At 43.8% G+C, this 25,405-nt stretch overlaps 1 protein-coding gene across 5 annotated transcripts in view; it reads right to left on the bottom strand.

The window, feature by feature from the left end:
• LOC129815445 (inositol 1,4,5-trisphosphate receptor type 1-like) overlaps positions 1–25,405 on the bottom strand; it is a 168,299-nt gene that overhangs the window by 94,986 nt on the left and 47,908 nt on the right. For all 5 annotated transcript variants that reach the window (XM_055869289.1, XM_055869284.1, XM_055869285.1 and 2 more), the window contains exons 17-34: positions 22,279–22,451; positions 16,171–16,290; positions 12,500–12,694; positions 11,853–12,104; positions 11,463–11,604; positions 11,189–11,342; positions 10,758–10,948; positions 10,389–10,521; positions 10,248–10,302; positions 9,941–10,106; positions 7,975–8,145; positions 7,447–7,527; positions 7,170–7,307; positions 6,934–7,059; positions 6,589–6,789; positions 6,087–6,338; positions 5,563–5,688; positions 5,164–5,292 (exon numbers count right to left, since the gene is read on the bottom strand). In XM_055869289.1, the coding sequence (XP_055725264.1) occupies positions 5,164–5,292; positions 5,563–5,688; positions 6,087–6,338; positions 6,589–6,789; positions 6,934–7,059; positions 7,170–7,307; positions 7,447–7,527; positions 7,975–8,145; positions 9,941–10,106; positions 10,248–10,302; positions 10,389–10,521; positions 10,758–10,948; positions 11,189–11,342; positions 11,463–11,604; positions 11,853–12,104; positions 12,500–12,694; positions 16,171–16,290; positions 22,279–22,451 (2,805 nt within the window). The remainder of the gene's footprint in view (positions 1–5,163; positions 5,293–5,562; positions 5,689–6,086; positions 6,339–6,588; positions 6,790–6,933; positions 7,060–7,169; positions 7,308–7,446; positions 7,528–7,974; positions 8,146–9,940; positions 10,107–10,247; positions 10,303–10,388; positions 10,522–10,757; positions 10,949–11,188; positions 11,343–11,462; positions 11,605–11,852; positions 12,105–12,499; positions 12,695–16,170; positions 16,291–22,278; positions 22,452–25,405) is intronic.

Below are 25,405 nucleotides of genomic sequence, written 5' to 3'. Positions count from 1 at the left end.
CGATCACATCTCTCTATTGTGCGTGGGAATCATTTGGAACAGATTATCAAAATCACTTGCAGCTGGTGTCTTTACAGTATTCTGTCCAACAATAAAAAATACAATTATTGTTCAGAAAACTTGGGGGGCCAAATAAAATCACCCGTGGGCCAAATTTGGCCAGGAGGCAAACAGTTGGGGAACCTTGCTCTACACACTGGTGCAGATGCCTATAATAATCAACTCTTACCCTACGAGGTCCGGAGCCTGCTGGTTTTCTGTTCTACATGATAATTAATTGCACCAACCTGGTGTCACAGGTCTAAATCAGTGCATGATTAGAAGGGAACAATGAAAAAAATGCAATGGAACTGCCTTCATGGTCCAGAGTTCAGTTTGAGGGGTCTAGAAGGTCTAATGTCTTCTATTCTAGGAATTGAAGAGCGAGTTGTTTACCAAGAAGTACAAGAATGGACATTGAACACAATGATCAACAATTACTGCATGTTGTCTACCAAGGATATGACTGTACAACAGGAAAACACCATGATAATCATTACAGACGGTCACAGGAAGAGGCTACAGCCCTAAGGCTAGGATGATGACTAACTCCATGTTCAAGGATGAAAGACAGAAATGGCAAACGAGGTTGAAGGAACTGAGGGAAGGAGGTGTGTACTGGCTTTCTCTGACAGTACGTCACTCTATGTTCAGGGAAGGGATGCATTTTAAAACCGTATTGCTCGCACACACCACACACACCTGGTCTAGAGTTCTGTGAATCACCATCTACATTCTCAGAAATTGGTAGGAATCACTTAAGAGCCTATAGCTTAAACCCATTTGAATTCAATCCCTTTTTGAAAGCATCCCTTTTTGATTTAAACAAAACTTCCTATACATGTTTGCCCACAGAAAAAGTTTATTTTTAGACCTGAATTCAGGATATATCCAGGCTGCATCCGGCCGTGATTGGGAGTCACGTGATTGGGAGTCCCCTGCATCACATCTGGCCGTGATAGTAGTCCGAGTTTGGCCGGGGTAGGCCGTCATTGTAAATAAGAATTTGTTCTTAACTGACTTGCCTAGATAAATAAAATAAAAAAATTAAAAATATATATACACACACACAGTGGGGTGAACAAGTATTTGAAACACTGCCGATTTTGCAGGTTTTCCTACTTACAAAGCATGTAGAGGTCTGTAATTTTTATCATAGGTACACTTCAACTGTGAGAGACGGAATCTAAAACAAAAATCCAGAAAATCACATTGTATGATTTTTAAGTAATTCATTTGCATTTTATTGCATGACATACGTATTTGATCACCTACCAACCAGTAAGAAATCCGGCTCTCACAGACCTGTTCGTTTTTCTTTAAGAAGCCCTCCTGTTCTCCACTCATTACCTGTATTAACTGCACCTGTTTGAACTCGTTACCTGTATAAAAGACACCTGTCCACACACTCAATCAAACAGACTCCAACCTCTCCACAATGGCCAAGACCAGATAGCTGTGTAAGGACATCAGGGATAAAATTGTAGACCTGCACAAGGCTGGGATGGGCTACAGGACAATAGGCAAGCAGCTTGGTGAGAAGGCATCAACTGTTGGCGCAATTATTAGAAAATGGAAGAAGTTCAAGATGACGGTCAATCACCCTCGGTCTGGGGCTCCATGCAAGAGCTCACCTCGTGGGGCATCAATGATCATGAGGAAGGTGAGGGATCAGCCCAGAACTACACGGCAGGACCTGGTCAATGACCTGAAGAGAGCTGGGACCACAGGCTCAAAGAAAACCATTAGTAACACACTATGCCGTCATGGATTAAAATCCTGCAGCGCACGCAAGGTCCCCCTGCTCAAGCCAGCGCATGTCCAGGCCCGTCTGAAGTTTGCCAATGACCATCTGGATGATCCAGAGGAGGAATGGGAGAAGGTCATGTGGTCTGATGAGACAAAAATAGAGCTTTTTGGTCTAAACTCCACTCGCCGTGTTTGGAGGAAGAAGAAGGATGAGTACAACCCCAAGAACACCATCCCAACAGTGAAGCATGGAGGTGGAAACATCATTCTTTGCGGATGCTTTTCTGCAAAGGGGACAGGACGACTGCACCGTATTGAGGGGAGGATGGATGGGGCCATGTATCGCGAGATCTTGGCCAACATCCTCCTTCCCTCAGTAAGAGCATTGAAGATGGGTTGTGGCTGGGTCTTCCAGCATGACAACGACCCAAAACACAGGGCAACTAAGGAGTGACTCCGTAAGAAGCATCTCAAGGTCCTGGAGTGGCCTAGCCAGTCTCCAGACCTGAACCCAATAGAATTTTCGTCTGCCTTTCAGGACCGGAACGAGCCTGTGGTTTTCTGAACATAACGCGCAAACCAAATGGAGGTTTTTGGTTATAAAACTAATCTTTATCGAAAAAAAGAACATTTAATGTGTAACTGGGAGTCTCGTGAGTGCAAACATCCGAAGATTATCAAAGGTAAGCGATTCATTTTATTGCTTTTCTGACTTTCGTGACCAAGCTAATTTGGGGCTAGCTGTTCTTACTGTTTTGTCTAGTGATTGATAAACTCACAAACGCTTGGATTGCTTTCGCTGTAAAGCATATTTTCAAAATCTGACACGATAGGTGGATTAACAACAAGCTAAACTGTGTTTTGGTATATTTCACTTGTGATTTCATGATTATAAATATTTTTAGTATTATTTTTGAATTTGGCTCTCTGCAATTCAGCGGTTGTTTACGAAAATGATCCCGCTAAAGGGATCCGTGCGGCAAGAAGTTAACATCGACAGGGCTCTGTGTGTGGAGTAAATGTGGTCTAGAGTTTTTTCCCCTCGGGTTGCACATTTAACATGCTGATAAAGATTAGGTAGAATGCATTTGAGATTCCCTGCATTAAAGTCCCCGCCCACTAGGAGAGCTGCCTCTGGATGAACGTTTTCCTGTTTGCTTATGGCCGTTGAGCTCATTGAGTGCGGTCTTAGTGCCAGCATCAGTCTGTGGTGGTATATAGACGGCTACAAAAAATATAGATGTAAACTCTCTTGGTAAATAGTGTGGTCTAGAGCTTATCATGAGATACTCTACCTCAGGCGAGCAAAACAGAGACTTCCTTAGATTTCGTGCACCAGCTGTTGTTTACAAATATACATAGTCCGCCGCCCCTTGTCTTACCAGAAGCCGCTGTTCTATCCTGCCAAAAAAGCTTAAAACCCGCCAGGTGTATTTTAATCATGTTGTCGTTCAGCCATGACTTGGTGAAACATAAGATATTACAGTTTTAATGTCCTGTTGGTAGGATATACATGCTCGTAGTTCGTCTATTTTATTATCGATTGATTGTACGTTGACTAATAGGACCGATGGTAAAGGTAGATTACCCTCTCGGCAACAGATACAAGGCAAGGCACCCGGACCGTCGATCCTTACAAGGCACCCGGACCGTCGTCCACGATATCTCCGGCTTTTCCTCCTGCGAATGATGGGGATGAGAGCCCTGTTGGGCTTCCGAAGTAAATCCTTCCTGTCCGACTGTCACGTTCCTGACCTTATTTCCTTTATTTTGTCTTTGTTTAGTATGGTCAGGGCGTGAGTTGGGGTGGGCATTCTATGTTATGTGTTTCTATGTTGGGTTCAATGTATTAGCCTGATATGGTTCTCAATTAGGGGCAGGTGTTTTACGTTTCCTCTGATTGAGAACCATATTAAGGTAGGCTGTTCTCACTGTTTGTTTGTGGGTGATTGTACCACACGGGATTGTTTCGTTTCGTTCGTTCGTGTGTTCCGTCCTGTTCGTGCGTTCATGTGTTTTGTTCTCAAGTTCAGGTCTGTTCACGTCGTTTGTCATTTTGTAGTTTGTTCAAGTGTTTTTCGTCTTCGTTTAAATAAACGTGATTATGTCTTTAAACTATGCTGCATATTGATCCGATCCTTGCTCCTCTTCAGATGAGGAGAAAGACGAGCGTTACAGACTCATTGAAGAATTCTTCCAGTATGGGGTGAGTAATCGCTGCCCTGATGTCAAGAAGCTCTTTTCCGTCATAAGACACAGTGGCAGAAACATTATGTACAAAATAACTTGCGAAAAAACATGCACAATAGCACAATTGGTTACAGGATCGTAAAACGGCAGCCATCTCCTTTGGCGCCATTATCATCACCATTATTATCGCCATTTTTCAAGTCAACATTCTCTGGTGTGTTATTCCCATGTTAGTACATTTATCAGCCAAAACATGACACCCACCCTGTATTCAAGAGCATGTTGTGTCTCAATAACATATGTGTATATAAAAATAAAATACAAATCGGAGTTTACGCTTTTAGATAATTGATGTTAAAGGATAAAAAGTAAATTTTCTATTAAAAAACATGTTTTTCAAGAAATTATAAAATAGTTTGACTGACCCTGTTAGTAAGCTTTAAAATGATATCAAACTCAACTGTTGATTTTTTCCAGTGAAGAACACATGGCTGTCTCATGGTATGGTGGGGTATGCAAAATGGGTCAAATTTGAGCACCTTTATCTATTGAATGTTTTGGCATTAAGGTTAAAAAATCCACTTTCTGAGCACTTCTACAATGGTCAAATATGTATGGATGGTTCTGTTCAAATCAATGGAGGTGCTGTCAAAAAGTGATTGAATTGAAATGGATTCACCATATAGGTTGGTAGGTGGAGAAGGAAGTGGGGTGAAACCATTAGGTTATGTCAATGGAGGGAGGGGGCATACTGTATGCATATGTGGTTAAATGTAGATTTGGTGACTTAGTATATCTATCCATATTTACAAACATGGTCCTGGCCACCTACACTATACAATGAAGTGATGAAAGAGAGGGAGGGGGCTGGGGGTTAAAGGGAACATAAGCTAGTTGTGGGAGGGGCTATGTTAGGAGAGAGACCGGTGCCTCTTGGGAGCTACACTATCTACAGAGATAGATTTTTGGTAATTATTAAACCTTCAACCATGACATTAGCACTGTCTTACTCTGAGGCGAGCCAAACCAAGCTTTACTGAGCCGGCCTGGTTGCACATCCACCACTTTCAGGACGGTTTAGACAATGTGAAAAGAAACTATCTGATCCAACACAGTTTGGTTTCGGTCAACACAATCATGTAAAATGGATAACATAGTGGTTAGTTGTTGGTTGCCAGTGGTTACCTGCAGGCTGGTGGACTGGTCGGAGAAGGGTGAGCTGAAGAAGGTGGTCACGATGCCCATGACTGTCTCGGTCACGTAGCTCTCCAGGACCGTGTCGGCGTGTTTGCGGTCACTCGTGTTGTTGCACACCTGCAGAAGTCACAAGGTCAAGAAGGTGACCACAACTCATTCCTGTTTCACCTGCAGTTGTACTGCAATTATAACATCTACACAGTCTGAATACTGAAATGAATGCAGGCCTACATACAGTATAGTACAGTACAGGAGGATAAACTGGGTTATGCTAATAATTATACTATTGTGCTCCAATGATGCCTTGTAAATTAGTTTAATTGAAACCCTGACCCAAACTCATCAGTCATTCAGACATAGAACTATTGTGTAAGTGTTGTCCCTCACCCTGCAGATGTCCACCAGGAAGTTCTCAAAGAGCTTCCACATGTGGTTGCTGGTGTAGATCTCCTTCATCTCCACCTCTGTGTCCACATAGCAGTGGTTCAGGAAGTTGATGTAGGCTATCTTCACCTGGAAGGACAGGATTAAATACCATCATTACACCCTGTCTATGCCCCTAGGAGTTGTTTTACAATGATGAAGAATGCATCTTGATTGTAGCTTTGGCCTGGGCTGGAGTACAGTGGCATGATGTTAGTTGACATGGTTATACTGGGTTTGTTCCCATAGAGTGAGGCTCAAAACTGTCTAACACAGAGAAGATGACAGCTAGTGGACAATTAGTTGTCCACAAGAGTGAAACGGGGACGAGGGCATACAGGCCTTTGTGGGGACGGTTAGTTGATAATTGGTACTGTTGGCTTGTGATGTCTTGGGGACCCATAACCCCCTGCTATAGACCTTCAAGTCTAACCCTAATCGCCACCCTTCTCTCTCTGCATCTTCCATCCTGCATCTCCTCAGCTCACCTCAGGGATACAGTCCTCGTGGGTGACCACCCTCACTATGTCGTCCAGAGGCAGCAGAGAGTTACATTTGATCTCAGTGTAGACGTTCTTTCCCTCAGTGCAGACAGCCAGCAGCTCTACCAGGTGAATGTGGTACATCAGAGGACTGTTCTGATCCATACGGTCCCGCTCTGACCGCATCATCGTCACCAGGGTCTGGAAGGACGCACGGTCGTTGTAGAACACCAGCACATCCTCGCCAGCGTTCACCAACTATGGAGGAGAGAGGGACAGAAAAGCAATAAAAATATAGAGAGTACAGGGTAGGTTGAAAAGGGATGGTCAAATATGTCCAAATAGGATTAGTTGGTGATCGACTTGAGTTGCATATGATTTGGTATTAAGGTATTAAGTTGTAGAAATAGACAATTATTTTAGAATGACAAATTAACTGTCTTGAAAAGAGTAAACTAGAATGAAACGTTGACAAATACAAATGCTGAGGGTATTACTGAAAAAAGACCTCAGCCATGACGATGTCTTGACACTTCTTAATGAACTTGCTCTCGGCCTTGACGATGGTCTGCAGGAACTTGAGGTACTGGACGTTGCGGCCGTGCGTCTCGATGCAGTGGACAAAGTGCTGTACCACGCGCTCGTTGATCTCACTGCACAGCTGGAAGTTATTCATGAAGACATGCTGCATGGTGACTGCCTCGAGGATCTGTAAGGGGGGAAGAGAGAGAAGAGGGGGAGGGAGAGAGAGAAAGAAAGAGTAGAAGAGATGGTTAGAGTAAGACAGTGTTAATGTCATGGTAAGAGTAAGAACAGTGGTGAGGTCATGGTGGGTCAGTGTAGTCTGTCTCACCCCAGGGTTGAGGAACAGGTTGATGTGTTTGTGGAGCAGGGCCTGGTTCTGCTGGTTCCCTGCACAGAAGTTCTGCAGGAATTGGTGGGCCAGCTTCATGATCTCCTGCATACGTACATCCTCCCCCTGGAGACAACACCGAGGATGAAAGGATGGAGAGCACACAAACACACCTCTACAAACACACCCACACAAACACACCTCTACAAACACACCCACACAAACAAACACAGTACCTTCTCATAGGGGATCTGCAGTAACTCCAGCACCACGGTGTGAGCCCCCATGTTCCTGAGGAGTCTCTGCTGCTGCTTCTTACTCTTCCTGCCGGACAGGCTCTCCTGAACACACAGCCTACTGAGACGCAGCAGAATCTACACACACACACACACACACACACACACACACACACACGTAGATAGAGCTTCACGATGTTAACCATAGCTCTATCTCTATCATACCTATATGATAATACAGTATAATGAAAAGTTAAAAAGACTGTTTAGACTTCACCTCCTTCACCACTCTGTAGTTGTAGCTGCTGGTGCTCTCTGGTTTCTTTGGTTTGTCTGAGCCACTTGAGTTGGAGTCACCCTAAAGAATAAGACCATTAGCCAATGCATCTCTCCCAAAAGATAGCTAGCAGGCTAACACCAACGCTCTATTGCCATAGTTTAACACATAGAGCTAAGCACTAGGTGGCTAACTCCTTTTCTGTGGATGCCTACTACCGTACCTTCTTGGACTACTACCGTACCTTCTTGGACTACTACCGTACCTTCTTGGACTACTACCGTACCTTCTTGGACTACTACCGTACCTTCTTGGACTACTACCGTACCTTCTTGGACTACTACCGTACCTTCTTGGACTACTACCGTACCTTCTTGGACTACTACCGTACCTTCTTGGACTACTACCGTACCGCATGTTGGAGCTCAAAGCATAACATTTTCACTGTACCCTGCAACCCTGTACATGTGCCTATCAAACACTCTGAATCTGAATCTACTACTGTACCTTCTCGGGCTACTACCGTACCTTTTTGTGTTGAGACTCGGCAGAGTGTTCCCCAGTGTCCATGCCCTCGTCTGGCCCCAGTCTCTTGTAGACCCACAGCTCAGACTTCTCCACAATGGAGCGTAGCTGGTCCAGGTCTGACTTGATCTGTTTGTAGTTTTCCACATCCTGACTGGTCACCAGCAACTGGACCTGGAGGCATGGGCAACACACCAGTAGGACACCAGTATGGAGGATACCAGATGTGGGATGGTTGCATGGTGTTTATGATTAGAGATGAACAAGAGTTTTACCTGGTCATGTGACTGGACTAGGATCAACTCTGGGCCCTAGTTTGAGTGTATATCTACAGGTTTTCCTGGTCAGGTCATGGAGTCATTTACTGGTCAAGCATGACTAAATCCCTACCGGGTACTTATAGTCTGTTAGGATAATTGGAATTACTCTAAGAATATTAGGTAAGTGAGTAATGGGGTCATTGGTAGGATACACAGTGTAATGGTATGACTATTCTGTATGTATGACAGTATGACTAATAGGACTATATTTAACATTTTAGTCATTTAGCAGACATTCGTATTCAGAAAAACACACAATAAGTGCATAATAATATGTCCAAATAAGCAGAGGTGTGGACTCGAGTCACATGACTTGGACACGAGTCAGACTCGAGTCACAAATATGATGATTTGCAACTCGACTTTGACTTTAACACCAATGACTCGTGACTAGACTTGGACTTGAGCCTTTTGACTTGAACTGACTTGATACCCTCCCCAAGCCCAAATATTAAAAATGATGCTATTAAAAAAAGTGTGCAGCGCATCAATTCTTCATTTAACAGATTACAGTTTGAATTGGACAGCAGCCAATCAAATTGTGGCAGCTGAGAAAAAGTTGTGTGTGGCAGTGCAGAGGAACGTCGGCAGGTGAATTCAGATGGAGCCCTTGGAAAGATGATACCACAAATTATTATTTTCGGAAATAAAGACTATGCTGTAACAACAAAAAACGGATTGCAACTTGCAGAACATGCGGGAAGAACATTACAGATGGAGGTGCAACAACTTCCAACTTTGTTTGACATTTGAAGCTGCACAAAGAACGGTAAGTCGTGGCTAATATAGCCAACAGCTATATATTTTATTACTTTACTGGTGTATCATGTAGGCTAACGTAACGTTAAATCAATGAGCCTCCATACAGTCAGTCAGTGCGGGAACGTGATCATTGCACCCAAGATTGAGCTACAACAGGCTAGGCAGTTGGTAGCCTAAATCCTGCCTGATGTTACTGCTGTTCCTGAAACCATTGACATACGTTAGCCTACTGTAACCACACAGAGAGAGAGTGTGTGTGTTAAGGTTGGGCGATTGTGTACAAGCCTACATTGCACGATTGCGCCGGGGCGGGTCTTTCTCAAGGCTACCCATGTATTTCCATGGACATATAAAGTTTATTTGGAAAGTAATAAATATATATATTTTTTAAAAGCATTCATGATTTGCGTAAATGTATTATACAAACTATTACTCTTGTTAAAAATATGAAATGGTATTACATTTGGTGAAGAGCACATTATGACTTGTTAAGGACTCAAAACTCAAAGTTTAGGACTTGAGACTTGACTTAAGACTTGTTCGTCTTGACTTGGGATTCGAGTGCTAAGACTTGAGACTTATTTGTGACTTGTAAAACAATGACTGTGTCCCACCTCTGCAAATTAGTATAGCTAATGCGTATGCTTTTGTGATGCATGAATCAGCTCAAAACCCTGGTCTTTCTGTTTATACAATCTGCTCATGCATTTAGAATTGGCTACTTTAAATGAGATGTGGGTCATCATTTCTATTATATTACATTAGGCGGGTGAAGGTCAGTACATGTTTTACTGCAGGTCAGATGCGGATCAAAATTATCCCTGGCCTATGCATCATTAGTATATACAGTATACTAGTTGTATGGTGGGTGGGTAGCAGTAGAGTACCTGTTTGAAGGCCTGTAGAACCTCCTGTCTCTGGCTGAAGTGTCTGAAGAGCAGGTGGAGGGCTCGGGATACCAGGGGAGGGTAGTCATGCATGGTCAGGTGGAGGAGGACCCTCAGGAAGGTCCTACCACCATCGTCATCTAGGTCCAACGGGGTGTTCTCCTCACTGGGTGTGGGCACACAAGCACACATATTTGAACACATTCACAAACACACACAACAAACTGAATTGGCCATGTCAAGTATGAAAAATGAACTGAAATGAGCCAGACTAATTGTTGCAGGTTTAGCGTATCACAACAGTTACCTTCCACCAAATATCCCCTCTGCCTGCTCCTCTATGTTCTCAAAGTCCAGAGCTCCTGAGAAAACAATTCAGTGACCTTAGAAACACACAAAGAGGTGTCATGCCAAGTGATGGCTGCCATAAGATGAATTCTTCTCCCACCTGGCATGTTGTTTGGTCCCTCATGGGTTCCTGCTATAGACAGATCTGACTGGGAGTTGCTCTCATCAAACTCCCTCTTAAAGATGCACAGCAAACAGGAGATCCGGTAGTCCAGACGCACATTCAGAATGAACTGCAGAGAGACGGGAGGAACATGACACATACTAAATGAGTAAGACTATTGTATAGTAGAGGGATTATATTAGGATAAGCAATGGGGGATATGGATGAGTGGTTGGGGATAAGGAGGGTAACCAAGTTCGGGGGAAGGACATTTGCAAAGGAGTGTATACAGTATGTCCACTGCATGTATGCATCGATAGTGATGTGTGTGTGTGTGTGTGTGTGTGTGTGTGTGTGCCTTTCTACCTGTAGTATCTCTATGATCTTGAGCTTGGTGTCCATGACAAGGATGTCCTGTTTCTCCGGCTCTGTTTGGGTCTTGACCTGGTCCCCATTGGGGGGGTTGATGGGGTTGGTGGGCAGGAAACCCCCTCCTCTCAGGACCACCTGGGTCATCAGCTCCCCCACTCCGTGGATGGAGCGCATCACGTTACTGCCTGGAAACGCACGCAGGCACACATGATTGGGCCATCCATCATGTATTAGAGAGCACAATTGTTCGGTCCTTTGTTGGCCATGGGGTGAATAATGCTCAAGCTCAGGGTTGCAAAATCCCAGAATCTCTGAGAAAAACCTGGGAACTTTAGGAATGTTTCTGGAAATTTGCAACTCTATTCAAGCCCCACTGATGTTTGATCTTTCACCCCTCTGGGGGGCAGTGTGTTACTGTGCCCTACCTTTAGTCTCGTCTCCCTTCTCCAGCTTGTTGATGGGGAAGATGGTGCTGACGTGGACACAGTCCAGGATGGCTAGTAGGATCTTGGTCAGCCTCAGCAGGTCACTGAAGTTGTAGAAGCCAAAGTAGATGAGGTTCCTGGATAGATTCACTACCTGGGAACAGACCGAAAGAAATGGGAAGAGAGAACAAAGCTAGTGCAAATCCATGTCCTACTGAGACTCATTCTGCTATGACCAATAGGGGTTGAGTCTCTAGATGGACTGACCAATTACCTCGAAGGTTAGTTTGTTCTTCTCCTTGTCGGCGAATGGGAAGCTCTGACACACCACGTCTCTTAGGTAGTTCTCGACAAACTCCATGGTCAGGGCAAAACGCTCCTTGATCTCATCCTTGGATGTGCCGTCGTTGTCATAGCTGGTAGCAAGGGATACAGGTAGGGGACAGGTGACAACTTATGACTAACTCTTACCATGTTAATGCTACTCTCACACTACACAAGACTGATAAGGCTATGACATTGTATTCACTCCTACACTCCACTTACTCCCTTCCTGATGGCCATTGGACATGATAGTCATTCCTTTCCTCAACCCTGATAGGCCATTGTTTCAGCTACTAAATCCTTTCCCCAACCCTGATAGGCCGTCGGCCCTGCCACTCACTCGTCAATGGCGATCTCGGAGGGGATCTCAGACCAGAGGCGGGCATACTTTACAGGCGTGACCTGTTCCTGGGGGTCGCGGTCCACATGCATGTGCAGCATCATGCGGCAGAAGGAAGCGCGCAGGTCGTAAGGCAGGTCCTCATCAGACATGCAGCGCAGGATCAAGTCCACGTCCAGCTGGCCAGAGATCTTATTGATGGCCAAGTACTGACGATCCAGACACATCCGCGCAAACAGGTTCAGCTGGTACCTGGGAGAGAAAGGCGTAGGGACAGGGGCAACATTGCGTAGATATTTAGAGACACAGAGGCAAGGAGGGAGACAACAAACAGAAAGGTTAATCGTGCATACTGGTTCTCTACTTCCTGGTATTTTAATAATCAATTCATATCATTAGTTTCAGAATAAAAGTGGACTATGAATGATTTCATTTATATTGGACCTTTTCCAAGTACTCATAGGAACTTCTAAGGGGAGAGGGAGTGGGTACTTACCTCATCCACTCCCAATGTGCAGGATCCCATTTCCAAAAGCAAGGATGAAACCAGCATATACACACACTAGCATCTCGACCAACACAGAAGTTATTGACCGTCTACAGTCACAGACAGTAAAGAGGAGAAAAGGCCGGGTGTTGTTTCTGACCTGTAGTAGCTGACCACCTCTTGGTCCTCCTTGGCGCCCTCCTTGGCATCCTGGGCAAGTTCTCTGATGCTCTTACTTCTGATCTCCTTACTGCTGTCCTTCCAGAACAGCCACACCTCCTCCTCGTCCTCCTCAGACTCCACTGAGTTCTCTCCGATGGACGCTCCCTCGATCTCAAACCTTGACAGCACCAATCTGGGGAGGGGAGAAGTTTTCCCTATAAGAACAGATCTAGGATCAGATTACCCTATCAGCAATAACTATCAGGGGGGAAACAACATCTGGTCAGCAGTCCAAACACTTAAAAGACACACCCTATCCCCTCTGATGACGTATCATGAAGTGTGACGAGTATACACTTGCAGGGCAAGGGAGTAAGGAATGATTTTTTAAATGGACCACCCTTACACGGTGATTGTGTTTTCAGCCACTGGTAGCTTGTGGGTGCTTTATATGCGCTACAGTCAATTATGATTGCATGTCCACTTATATTAACTATATAATTATTAATATACGCCTACTGTATGATAGCTAGCAAATTAATTAGCTAACTAACGTTAGCCTGCCTAGCTGGAACTTCTGAAGAAGGAAAATGTTTTATTTCTACAATTTCCAAAAGCTAACCAAACAAAAACATAATTACCTTAACGATATGTGTTTGTGCTGTCGTGTGCATTAGTAGCACAATTTCTAACCTTTTTACTTACACTTGTATGTTGACTTTTCCATTGATGTTGTTAAGTGTGGCTGACTTTTCTTAGCGGATGTACAATTGTACATCGTACAGTTTCAGGCCCCGGAGTGAACATAATTGTACACTCGCAAAGCTGACTAAAAACGAGGGCTGAGGGGCTTACGTTACAAACTTCCCTTGCTTGGCTAATCATTTGGACCGCCCGCCAAGATGGTGACGGGGATTCCCCCAAAGGCATAAGGCGAGGGTAAGTGAACGAGGGTGTCTTTTATGAGTTTGAACCGCAGCCCTGATTTCAAAACTTAAGACAGCACCAGTCTGGGGAGGAGAGGAACAGTGCTAGGCCCTCTAGCCACAGATCTAGGTTCAGATTACCCAATCACCCATCACAACCATGACTATTCAGGGAGTGGAAACAGTATGATCTCAAACCTGGACAGCACCAGTCTTGTAGCAGCCCTGCTCGGAAACACTGGTAAAGTAAATGTGGTCTAAATTTAAGACCAAACGCGGATTAGCTGAATCAGGTGTGTTGGAGCTGGGCTAGAACAAAAGCCTGCACACACAGCCAGTTGACCATCCTTGAGGTACATACAAACATGTTGGCGTGACGATACACACTACTAACACATTTAGGGGAAAGGGGGGATACCTAGTCAGTTGCAGAACTGAATGCATTCAATCGAAATGTGTCTTCCTTATTTAACTTAACCACTCTGAATCAGAGAGGTGCGGGGGGCTGCCTTAATCCACGTCATCGGCCTCATATAGCTCGGGAATACACTTTGGTTGAACCAAAAAGCTTCACATGGAGTTCTGAGAGTAAACCTGCCTCTTCCTTTTTGTAGCACTGAGAACAGAACACATAGGTACAAATGAATGCAAGCCTTGCACTTTCAAGCCATGGCACACATGGAGATATTAAGTGCTTTGCAGTCGGGAAGCATTGTTTTGTCTGGAAGAACAGACGTTTACTGAATGGCTACATGTTGTTCTCTACTACAGTGCCTTCAGAAAGTATTCATGCCCCTTGACTTATTCCACATTGTGCTGAGTTATACAGCTCAAATTCAAAATTGATTTAAAAAAAAAGTATCTACACACAATACCCTATAATGACAGGGTGAAAACATGCTTTTAGAAATTATTGACAATGTATTGAAAATGAAATAGAAAAATATCTAATTAATAAAAGTCAATACTTCGTAGAGCCACATTTGGCATCTTTCTGAGTAAGTCTCTAAGAGCTTTCCATACCTGGATTGTGCAACATTTTCCCATTATTCTTTTCAAAATTCTTCAAAGCTCTATCAAATTGGTTGTTGATCATTGCTAGACAACCATTTTCAGGTCTTGACATAGATTTTCAAGCAGATTTAAGTCAAAACTTTAACTCTGCCAGTCAGGAACATTCACCATCTTCTTGGTAAGCAACTCCAGGATAGATTTGGCCCTGTGTTGTAGGTTATTGTCATGCTGAAAGGTGAATTCTTCTCCCAGTTTCTGGTGGAAAGCAGACTAAACCAGATTATCCTCTAGGATTTTGTCTGTGCTTAGCTCCCTTCTGTTTATTTTTTATCCTGAAAATCTCCCCAGTCCTTAACGATTACAAGCATACCCACAGGATGATGTAGCCACCACTATGACTGAATATATGGAGTGGTACTCAGTAATGTGCTGTATTGGATTTGCCCCAAACATAACACTTTGTATTCAGGAGAAAAAGTTAATTGCTTTACCAATTTTTTTGTTGCAATATTTCTTTAGCACCTTGTTGTAAACAGGAATCATGTTTTAGAATATGTTGTATTCTATTCAGGTTCCTTATTTTCACTCTGTCAATTAGGATAGAAATGTGGAGTAACTACAATGTTGATCCATCCTCACCTTTCTCCTATCACAGCCAATAAACTCTGTAATTGTTTTAAAGTCACCACTGGCCTCATGGTGAAATCCCGAAGTGGTTTCCTTCCTCTCCGGCAACTGAGTTAGGAAGGACTGGGTGTATTGATCTTTGTAGTGACTGGGTCTATTGATAGACCATCCAAGGTGTAATTAATAACTTCACCATGCTCAAAGGGATATTCAGTGTCTGCTTTTTTTCTTTTTACCCATCTACCAATAGGTGCCCTTCTTTGTGAGCATTGGAAACCCTCCCTGGTCTTTGTGGTTGAATTTCACTGCTCAACTGAGGGACATTACAGATAATTGTGTGTGGGGTACAGAGATGAGGTAGTCATTCAAAAATCATGCGAGTCAATATAATTTGTTATGTGACTTAAACAAATTTTTACTCTTGAACTTATTTAGGCTTGCCATAATAAAGGGGTTGAATACTTATTGACTCAAGACATTTCAGCAGTTTTAATTCATTTGTAAACATTTGGAAAAACATTCCACTTTGACATTATGGGGTATTGTGTGTAGGCCAGCGACAAAAAAAAAATCTAAATTTAATTCATTTTAAATTCAGGCTGTAACACATCAAAATGTGCCTTTTCTGAAGGCACTGTATATTGCTAAATGACCATACCATATAATATTATTATTAACCATAAACCTGGTTGTGTGTGCAGGCTGGACCATCCTGTGCTGCATGATGGTAATGTGGAATAAGTCAAGGGGTGTGAATACTTTCTGAAGGCACTGTCCATTAGGACAACCATGAGGACTCATTGTTCTGTAGAGCTCAAGGTCATCGTGTGGGTGCTCCAGGAGTAAACACCTCCATCATATTGTCACCTTGAGCAACTTGATCTGTACGACTGAAAGAGATCCAACTGAACACACTTCACTAAAGAGAGTAGCACTGCACTGAATATCGAGCTCTTTTTCTACCATACTAGAACAACCTGTGATAGACTATAGGCCAACAACCACTGGATATTGTTAACTGTTTAGAAAATATGTTTCTATAAGGTATTGATTGATTCTTCAAAGGAAAAGAGTAGAGGAATGGAGAGGCGAGGAGGCATACTTAGTCTCTATGAGGATGTCTCCGTTGGTGGGGTCCAGGACTGCGTTACAGATGAGCTCCTGGGTTACAGGGATAGACTTGTTCATAGACACACACAAGTCAGACAGGTAGTCCAGGAACCTGGAAGACACACACAGATCATTCAATGGACAAAGACGTTCACATGTACACAAAAACAAACACATGTTTCTATAGACCTATGATCAGTCTCTAATAAAAATTTCCCCAAAAGCTTAACTTGACCACAATTAAATGACAGAGGAAAACATACCATCTGACCTTAAGCAGCTTAAAATACACTCCACAGTGTTTTACTCCCTTGATGTCTTTAATTCAATTACATAGAACACATTAACATATCTGGCTATAAAGAGCATACAGACCGATATCAAGACATGCAAATTAACACATTAAAATCTGTACCAAAAACATGTACTGCACACACAAACATGTGAGCATGCACAGTGATCACATACAATACCGGTCAAAAGGGTTTCTTTATTTCTACACTCTTGGCATTCCTCTCAACCAGCTTCACCTGGAATGTTTTTCTAACAGTCTTGAAGGAGTTCCCACATATGCTGAGCACTTATTGACTGCTTTTCCTTCACTCTGCAAGAGTCCAACTCATCCCAAACCACCTCAATTGGGTTGAGGTCGGGTGATTGTGAAGGCCAGGTCATCTGATGTAACACTCTCCTTCTTCAAATCAAATTTTATTTGTCACATACACATTGTTAGCAGATGTTAATGCGAGTGTAGTGAAATGCTTGTGCTTCTAGCTCCAACCATGCAGTAATATCTAACAAGTAATCTAACCTAACAATTTCACAACAACTACCTTATACACCCAAGTGTAAAGGAATGAACAAGAATATGTATATAAAAATATATGAATGAGTGATGGCCGAACGGCATAGGCAAGATGCAGTAGATGGTATAGAGTACAGTATATACACATATGAGATGAGTAATGTAGGGTATGTAAACATTATACACTGCTCAAAAAAATAAAGGGAACACTTAAACAACACAATGTAACTCCAAGTCAATCACACTTCTGTGAAATCAAACTGTCCACTTAGGAAGCAACACTGATTGACAATAAATTTCACATGCTGTTGTGCAAATGGAATAGACAAAAGGTGGAAATTATAGGCAATTAGCAAGACACCCCCAATAAAGGAGTGGTTCTGCAGGTGGTGACCACAGACCACTTCTCAGTTCCTATGCTTCCTGGCTGATGTTTTGGTCACTTTTGAATGCTGAGGGGGCTTTCACTCTAGTGGTAGCATGAGACGGAGTCTACACCCCACACAAAAAGCTCAGGTAGTGCAGCTCATCCAGGATGGCACATCAATGCGAGCTGTGGCAAAAAGGTTTGCTGTGTCTGTCAGCGTAGTGTCCAGAGCATGGAGGCGCTACCAGGAGACAGGCCAGTACATCAGGAGACGTGGAGGAGGCCGTAGGAGGGCAACAACCCAGCAGCAGGACCGCTACCTCTGTGCAAGGAGGAGCACTGCCAGAGCCCTGCAAAATGATCTCCAGCATTTCATTTCATTTCACAGAAGTGTGATTGACTTGGAGTTACATTGTGTTGTTTAAGTGTTCCCTTTATTTTTTTGAGCAGTGTATAAAGTGGCATTGTTTAAAGTGGCTAATGATACATTTATTACATCAAGATGGCAAGATGCAATATATACATATGAGATGAGTAATGTAGGATATGTAAACATTACATAAAGTGGCTTTGTTTAAAGTGGCTAGTGATACATTTTGCCATTATTAAAGTGGCTGGAGTTGAGTCAGTATGTTGGCAGCAGGCACTCAATGTTAGTGATGGCTGTTTAACAGTCTGATGGCCTTGAGATAGAAGCTGTTTTTCAGTCTCTCGGTCCCAGCTTTGATGCACCTGTACTGACCTCGCCTTCTGGATGATAGTGGGGTGAACAGGTAGTGGCTCAGGTGGTTGTTGTCTTTGATGATCTGTTTGGCCTTCCTGTGACATCGGGTGGTGTAGGTGTCCTGGAGGGCAGGTAGTTTGCCCCCGGTGATGCGTTGTGTAGACCTCACTACCCTCTGGAGAGCCTTATGGTTGTGGGCGGAGCAGTTGCCATACCAGGCGGTGATACAGCCCAACAAGATGCTCTCGAATGTGCATCTGTAAAAGTTTGTGAGTGTTTTTGTGACAAGCAGACATTGAGTGTGAGGTTATTTTCCTGACACCACACTCCGAGGGCCCTCACCTCCTCCCTGTAGGCCATCTCGTTGTTGTTGGTAATCAAGCCTACCTGTCGTCTGCAAACTTGATGATTGAGTTGGAGGCGTGCATGGCCACGCAGCCATGGGTGAACAGGGAGTACAGGAGAGGGCTGAGAACAAACCCTTGTGGGGCCCCAGTGTTGAAGATCAGCGGGGTGGAGATGTTGTTACCTACCCTCACCACCTGGGGGCGGCCCGTCAGGAAGTCCAGGACCCAGTTGCACAGGGCGGGGTCGAGACGCAGGGTCTCAAGCTTAATTACGAGTTTGGAGGGTACTATGGTGTTAAATGCTGAGCTGTAGTCGATGAAAAGCATTTTTACATAGGTATTCCACTTGTCCAGATGGGTTAGGGCAGTGTGCAGTGTGATTGCGATTGCGTCGTCTGTGGACCTATTGGAGCAGTAAGGAAATTGGAGTGGGTCTAGGGTGTCAGGTAGGGTGGAGGTGATATGGTCCTCGACTAGTCTCTCAAAGCACTTCATGATGACGGAAGTGAGTGCTACGGTGCGGTAGTCATTTAGCTCAGTTACCTTAGCTTTCTTGTGAACAGGAACAATGGTGGCCCTCTTGAAGCATGTGGAAACAGCAGGCTGCGATAAGGATTGATTGAATATGTCCGTAAACACACCAGCCAACTGGTCTGCGCATGCTCTAAGGGCGCGGCTGGGGATACCGTCTGGGCCTGCAGCCTTGCGAGGGTTAACACTTTTAAATGTTTTACTCACGTTGGCTGCAGTGAAGGAGAGCCCGCAGGTTTTGGTAGCAGGCAGTGTCAGTGGCACTGTATTGTCCTCAAAGCGAGCAAAGAAGTTGTTTAGTTTGTCTGGAAGCAAGACATCATGGTCCGCGACGGGGCTGGTTTTTCTTTTGTAGTCCGTGATTGACTGTAGACCCTGCCACATACCTCGTGTCTGAGCCGTTGAATTGCGACTCCAATTTGTCTCTATACTGGCGCTTAGCTTGTTTGATTGCCTTGCGGAGGTAATAGCTACACTGTTTGTATTTGTCACCTTGCCCTGATTAAAAGCAGTGGTTCACGCTTTCAGTTTTGCGCGAATGCTGCCATCAATCCACGGGGTCGCACAATCGATATGCTGATAAAATTTACGGAGCCTTGTTTTCAGATTAGCCTTGTTAAAATCCATAGCTACAATAAATACAGCCTCAGGATATGTGGTTTCCAGTTTACATAGAGTCAAATTAAGTTTGTTCAGGGCCCTCTGTGTCTGCTTGGGGGGGGGAGTATACACGACTGTGATTATGATCGAAGAGAATTCTCTCGGTCGGCATTTGATTGTGAGGAATTCTAAGTCAGGTGAACAAAAGGACTTGAGTTCCTGTATGTTGTTATGATCACACCACGTCTCGTTAATCATAAGGCATACACCCCCGCTCTTCTTACCAGAGAGATGCTTGTTTCTGTCGGCGTGATGTGTGAAGAAACCAGGTGGCTGTACCGACTCTGATGACGTATCAGAGTGAGCCATGTTTCCGTGAAACAAAGAACGTTACAGTCTCTGATGTCTCTCTGGAATGCTACCCGTGCTCCGATTTCATCAACCTTGTTGTCAAGAGACTGGACATTGGCGAGTAGTATGCTCGGGAGCGGTGCGCAATGTGCCTGTCTTCAGAGCCTGACCAGACGACCGCTCCGTTTGCGGCGCCGTTGTTTTGGGTCGCCGGCTTGGATCCGATCCATTGTCCTGGGTGGTAGGCCGAACAGAGGATCCGCTTCGGGAAAGTCGTATTCCTGATCGTAATGTTGGTGAGTTGATGTTGCTCTTATATCCAATAATTCCTCCCGACTACAGGAAAAGGAGCACCGAGCACGTCCCCATTCTCATCGACGAGGCTGTAGTGGAGCAGGTTGAGAGCTTCAAATTCCTTGGTGTCCACATCAACAAACTAGATTTGTCCAAACACACCAAGACAGTCGTGAAGAGGGCACGACAAGCCTATTCCCTCTCAGGAAACTAAAAAGATTTGGCATGGGTCCTGAGATCCTCAAACGGTTCTACAGCTGCAACATTGAGAGCATCCTGACCGGTTGCATCACTGCCTGGTACGGCAATTGCTCGGCCTCCGACCGCAAGGCACTTCAGAGGGTAGTGCGTACGGCCCAGTACATCACTGGGGCAAAGCTGCCTGCCATTCAGGACCTCTAACCCGGGCGGTGTAAGGCTTCTCAACAGTTTTTACCCCCAAGCCATAAGACTCCTGAACAGGTAACCAAATGGTTACCCGGACTATTTGCATTGTGTGTCCCCCAAACCCCTCTTTTACGCTGCTGCTACTCTCTGTTTATCTTATATGCATAGTCACTTTTAACCATACATTCATGTACATACTACCTAAATTGGCCCGACCAACCAGTGCTCCCGCACATTGGCTAACCGGGCTATCTGCATTGTGTCCCACCACCCGCCAACCCCCCTTTTTACGCTTCTGCTACTCTCTGTTCATCATATATGCATAGTCACTTTGACGATACCTACATGTACATACTACCTCAATAAGTCTGACTAACAGGTGTCTGTATATAGCCTTGCTACTCTTTTTTCAAATGTCTTTTTACTGTTTTTTTTTTTATTTCTTTACTTACCTACACACACGCACACCTTTTTTTCCTGCACCATTGGTTAGAGTCTGTAAGTAAGCATTTCACTGTAAGGTCTACACCTGTTGTATTCGGCGCACCTGACAAATAAACTTTGATTTGACTGTATGTAATAAAACCTAAGATTTCCTGGGGTAACAATGTAAGAAATAACACATAAAAAACAAAATACTGCATAGTTTCCTAGGAACACAAAGCGAGGCGGCCATCTCTGTCAGCGCCGGATGTTAGCCCTTACACAGCCTGGAGGTGTGTTAGGTCATTTTCCTGTTGAAAAACAAACGATAGTCCCACTAAGGGCAAACCAGATGGGATGGTGTAACGCTGCAGAATGCTGTGGTAGCCATGTTGGTTAAGTGTGCCTTGAATTCACAAAGACACAGCGGTTGGAACCAAAAATCTAAAATTTGGTCTCAGACTAAAGGACAGATTTCCACCGGTCTAATGTCCATTGCTTGTGTTTCTTGGCAGAGGCAACTCTCTTCTTATTATTGGTGTCCTCTAGTAGTGGTTTCTTTGCAGCAATTCGACCATGAAAGCCTGATTCACACAGTCTCCTCTGAACAGTTGTGTCTGTTACTTGAACTCTGTGAAGCATTTATTTGGGCTGCAATTTCTGAGACTGGTAACTCTAATGAACTCTGCAGCAGAGGTAACTCTGTGTCTTTCTTTCCTGTGGCGGTCCTCATGAGAGTTTCATCATAGCGCTTGATGGTTTTTGTGACTGCACTTGAAGAAACTGACCTTCATGTCTCAAAGTAATGATGAACTGTCATTTCTCTTTGCTTATTTGAGCTGTTCTTGCAATAATATTGACTTGGTCTTTTACCAAATAGGGCTATCTTCTGTAGACCACCACTACCTTGTCACAACACAACTGATTGGCTCAAACGCATTAAGAAATTCCACAAAATAACTTTTAACAAGGCACACCTGTTAATTGAACGCATTCCAGGTGACTACCTCATGAAGCTGGTTGAGAGAATGCCAAGAGTGTGCAAAGCTGTCATCAAGGCAAAGGGTGGCTACTTTGAAGAATCTCAAATCTCAAATATATTTTGATTTGTTTAACACTTTTTGTTTACTAAATGATATTTCATAGTGTTGATGTCTTCACTATTATTCTACAATGTAGAAAATAGTAAAAATAAAGAAAAACCCTTGAATGAATAGGTGTGTCCAAACTATTGACTGGTAACACACACACACACACACACACACACACACCTGGGCTCCCGGTTCTTCCTGACGAGGCTGACGAAGGTGTCTATCTCTGCAGCGGTGATGTGCTTCTCCAGCAGCTTGCGGTTGTTGTGGAGCAGGGCTGTGATAGTGTCCTCAGCTAGAACATCATAACCGATCTGCTTCTGCATGAAGCGAAACTGCTTGGCTATGTACTCCTATTGGACAAACACAGCCCCTGATCTTAGTCAAACATTATCCCAACATTGGGATTGTGGTCCTGTGTGGCTCAGTTAGTAAGCGCATGGCACAAGCACCGCTAGGGGTTGTGGGTCAGATTTCTGCTGGGTCCAACCATACGAAAATCTATGCACTCAATGGATAAAAGTGTCTACTAAATAGCAAATGTTACATTGATGCCATGCTATTGAATGAGGTCAAATAAATAATCGTGAATCAGGTCAATCAAATAATGTAAACTCTGTTGAATGGTTAGCCACTTTGATTTAGAGTTTAAATGACAATGTGTTCATAGTGTGATCCAGGTTGCTACTAGTTCACTAAGACTATGCGGCAGGTAGCTTAGTGGTTAGAGCGTTGGGCCAGTAACCGAAAGGTTGCTGGATCGAATCCCCGAGCTGACAAGGTAAAAATCTGTCGTTTCTGCCCCTGAGCAAGGCAGTTAACCCACTGTTCCCCGAGCACCGAAGACATGGATGTTGATTATGGCAGCCCCCCCGCACCTCTCTGATTCAGAGGGGTTGGGTTAAATGCGGAAGACACACTTCAGTTGAAAGCATTCAGTTGTACAACTGACACGATATACCCCTTTCCCATTGTTGTCTCAGTATTCCTGACCTAACCTTCCCACTCATTACTTCAACAATTCATTTAATGTAGGCTAAAGTAATTTCTTAGTATTCATTGTAAGATCAAATCTAAGATTCCCCACGTAAATTCCACAGATTACCTTACAATTCTCCCATGGGTAATTTCCCAATTTTCCTGAAATTGTTCAACTGGACTGACCAGTGTAACGTCATTAGATTACAGAGAGAATGGCGGTCCCTGCTAATGGAGACAGTATTAGTGCGGCAGTATCAAAGGCCTCCAGCATTCATCTGAGACAGAGCCTTTCCACAGACATCAGACAGCCTTCCTCCTTCAGCTGAATTCAGCCACCATTCCAACAATTACACAGTATGTGAAAGTGAGAGCAGAGACATCCTTCTGTGTCTGTCTGAGTGTATATGGACAATGCAAGTTATTTCTCTAGGAGTGCGATCGTGTGTGTGTGTGTGTGTGCGTATGTCTGAGAGCGGGGGTGCATGTCTTGCACCCTGGGAGGGAGGGATGGGGTCGTGGAAAGTTTGATGAAGGCAGAATGTGAGTATAGTTGACACACTGACTGAACACCACATTCAATTACAGCTCTCTATGAATGGCATGGTCTTTACATTAAAGGGAGACTTCAGGATTTTGGGCAGTGAAGCCGTTTATTTACAGTTGAAGTCGGAAGTTTACATACACTTAGGTTGGAGTCATTACAACTCGTTTCCAACCACTCCACAAATTTCTTGTTAACAAACTATAGTTCTGGCAAGTCAGTTAGGACATCTACTTTGTGTATGAAACAAATAATCTTTCCAACAATTGTTTGCAGACAGATTATTTCACTTAAAATTCACTGTATCACAATTCCAGTGGGTCAGAAGTTTACATACACTAAGTTGACTGTGCCTTTAAACAGCTTGGAAAATTCCAGAAAATGATGTCATGGCTTTAGAAGCTTCTGATAGGCTAATTGATATCAGTTGAGTCAATTGGAGGTGTACCTGTGGATGTATTTCAAGGCCTACCTTCAAACTCAGTACCTCTTTGCTTGACATCATGGGAAAATCAAAAGCAATCAGCCAAGACCTCAGAAAATAAATTGTAGATCTCCACAAGTCTGGTTCATCCTTGGAATCAATTTCCAAACGCCTGAAGGTACCACGTTCATCTGTACAAACAATAGTACACAAGTATAAACACCATGGGACCACGCAGCCATTATACCGCTCCGTAAGGAGACGCGTTCTGTGTCATAGAGATGAACGTACTTTCGTGCGAAATGTTCAAATCAATCCCAGAACAACAGCAAAGGACCTTGTGAAGATGCTGGAGGAAACAGGTACAAAAGTATCTATATCCACAGTAAAACGAGTCCTATATCGACATAACCTGAAAGGCCGCTCAGCAAGGAAGAAGCCACTGCTCCAAAACCGCCATAAAAAAGCCAGTCTAAAGTTTGCAACTGCACATGTGGACAAAGATCGTACTTCTTGGAGAAATGTCCTCTGGTCTGATGAAACTAAAATAGAACTGTTTGGCCATAATGACCTTAGTTATATTAGGAGGAAAAAGGGGGAGGCTTGCAAGCTGAAGAACACCATCCCAACCGTAAAGCACGGGGGTGGCAGCATTATGGTGTGGGTTACTTTGCTGCAGGAGGGACTGGTGCACTTCACAAAATAGATGGCATCATGAGGTAGGAAAATTATGCGGATATATTGAAGCAACATCTCAAGACATCAGTCAGGAAGTTAAAGCTTGGTCGCAAATGGGTCTTCCAAATGGATAATGACCTGAAGCATACTTCAAAAGTTGTGTCAAAATGGCTTAAAGACAACAAAGTCAAGGTATTGGAGTAGCCACCACAAAGCCCTGACCTCAATCCCATAGATAATTTGTGGGCATAACTGATAAAGCGTATGGGAGCAAAAAGGCCTATAAACCTGACTCAGTTACACCAGCTCTGTCAGGAGGAATGGGCCAAAATTCACCCAACTTATTGTGGGAAGCTTGTGGAAGGCTACCCGAAACGTTTGACCCAAGTTAAACAATTTAAAGGCAATGCTACCAAATACTAATTGAGTGTATGTAAACTTCTGACCCACTGGGAATGTGATGAAAGAAATTAAAGCTGAAATAAAGAATTCTCTCTACTATTATTCTGACATTTCACATTCTTAAAATAAAGTGGTGATCCTAACTGACCTAAGACAGGGAATTGTTACTAGGATTAAATATCAGGATTTGTGAAAAACTGAGTTTAAATGGATTTGGCTAAGGTGTATGTAAACTTCCAACTTCAACTGTACTTCCCCAGAGTCCGATTAACTTGTGGACA

The sequence above is a fragment of the Salvelinus fontinalis genome, chromosome 18 (genome assembly GCF_029448725.1).
Source record: "Salvelinus fontinalis isolate EN_2023a chromosome 18, ASM2944872v1, whole genome shotgun sequence".
In the NCBI taxonomy this organism is placed as follows: Eukaryota; Metazoa; Chordata; class Actinopteri; order Salmoniformes; family Salmonidae; genus Salvelinus; species Salvelinus fontinalis.
This window is presented reverse-complemented; position numbering and strand designations above follow the sequence as displayed.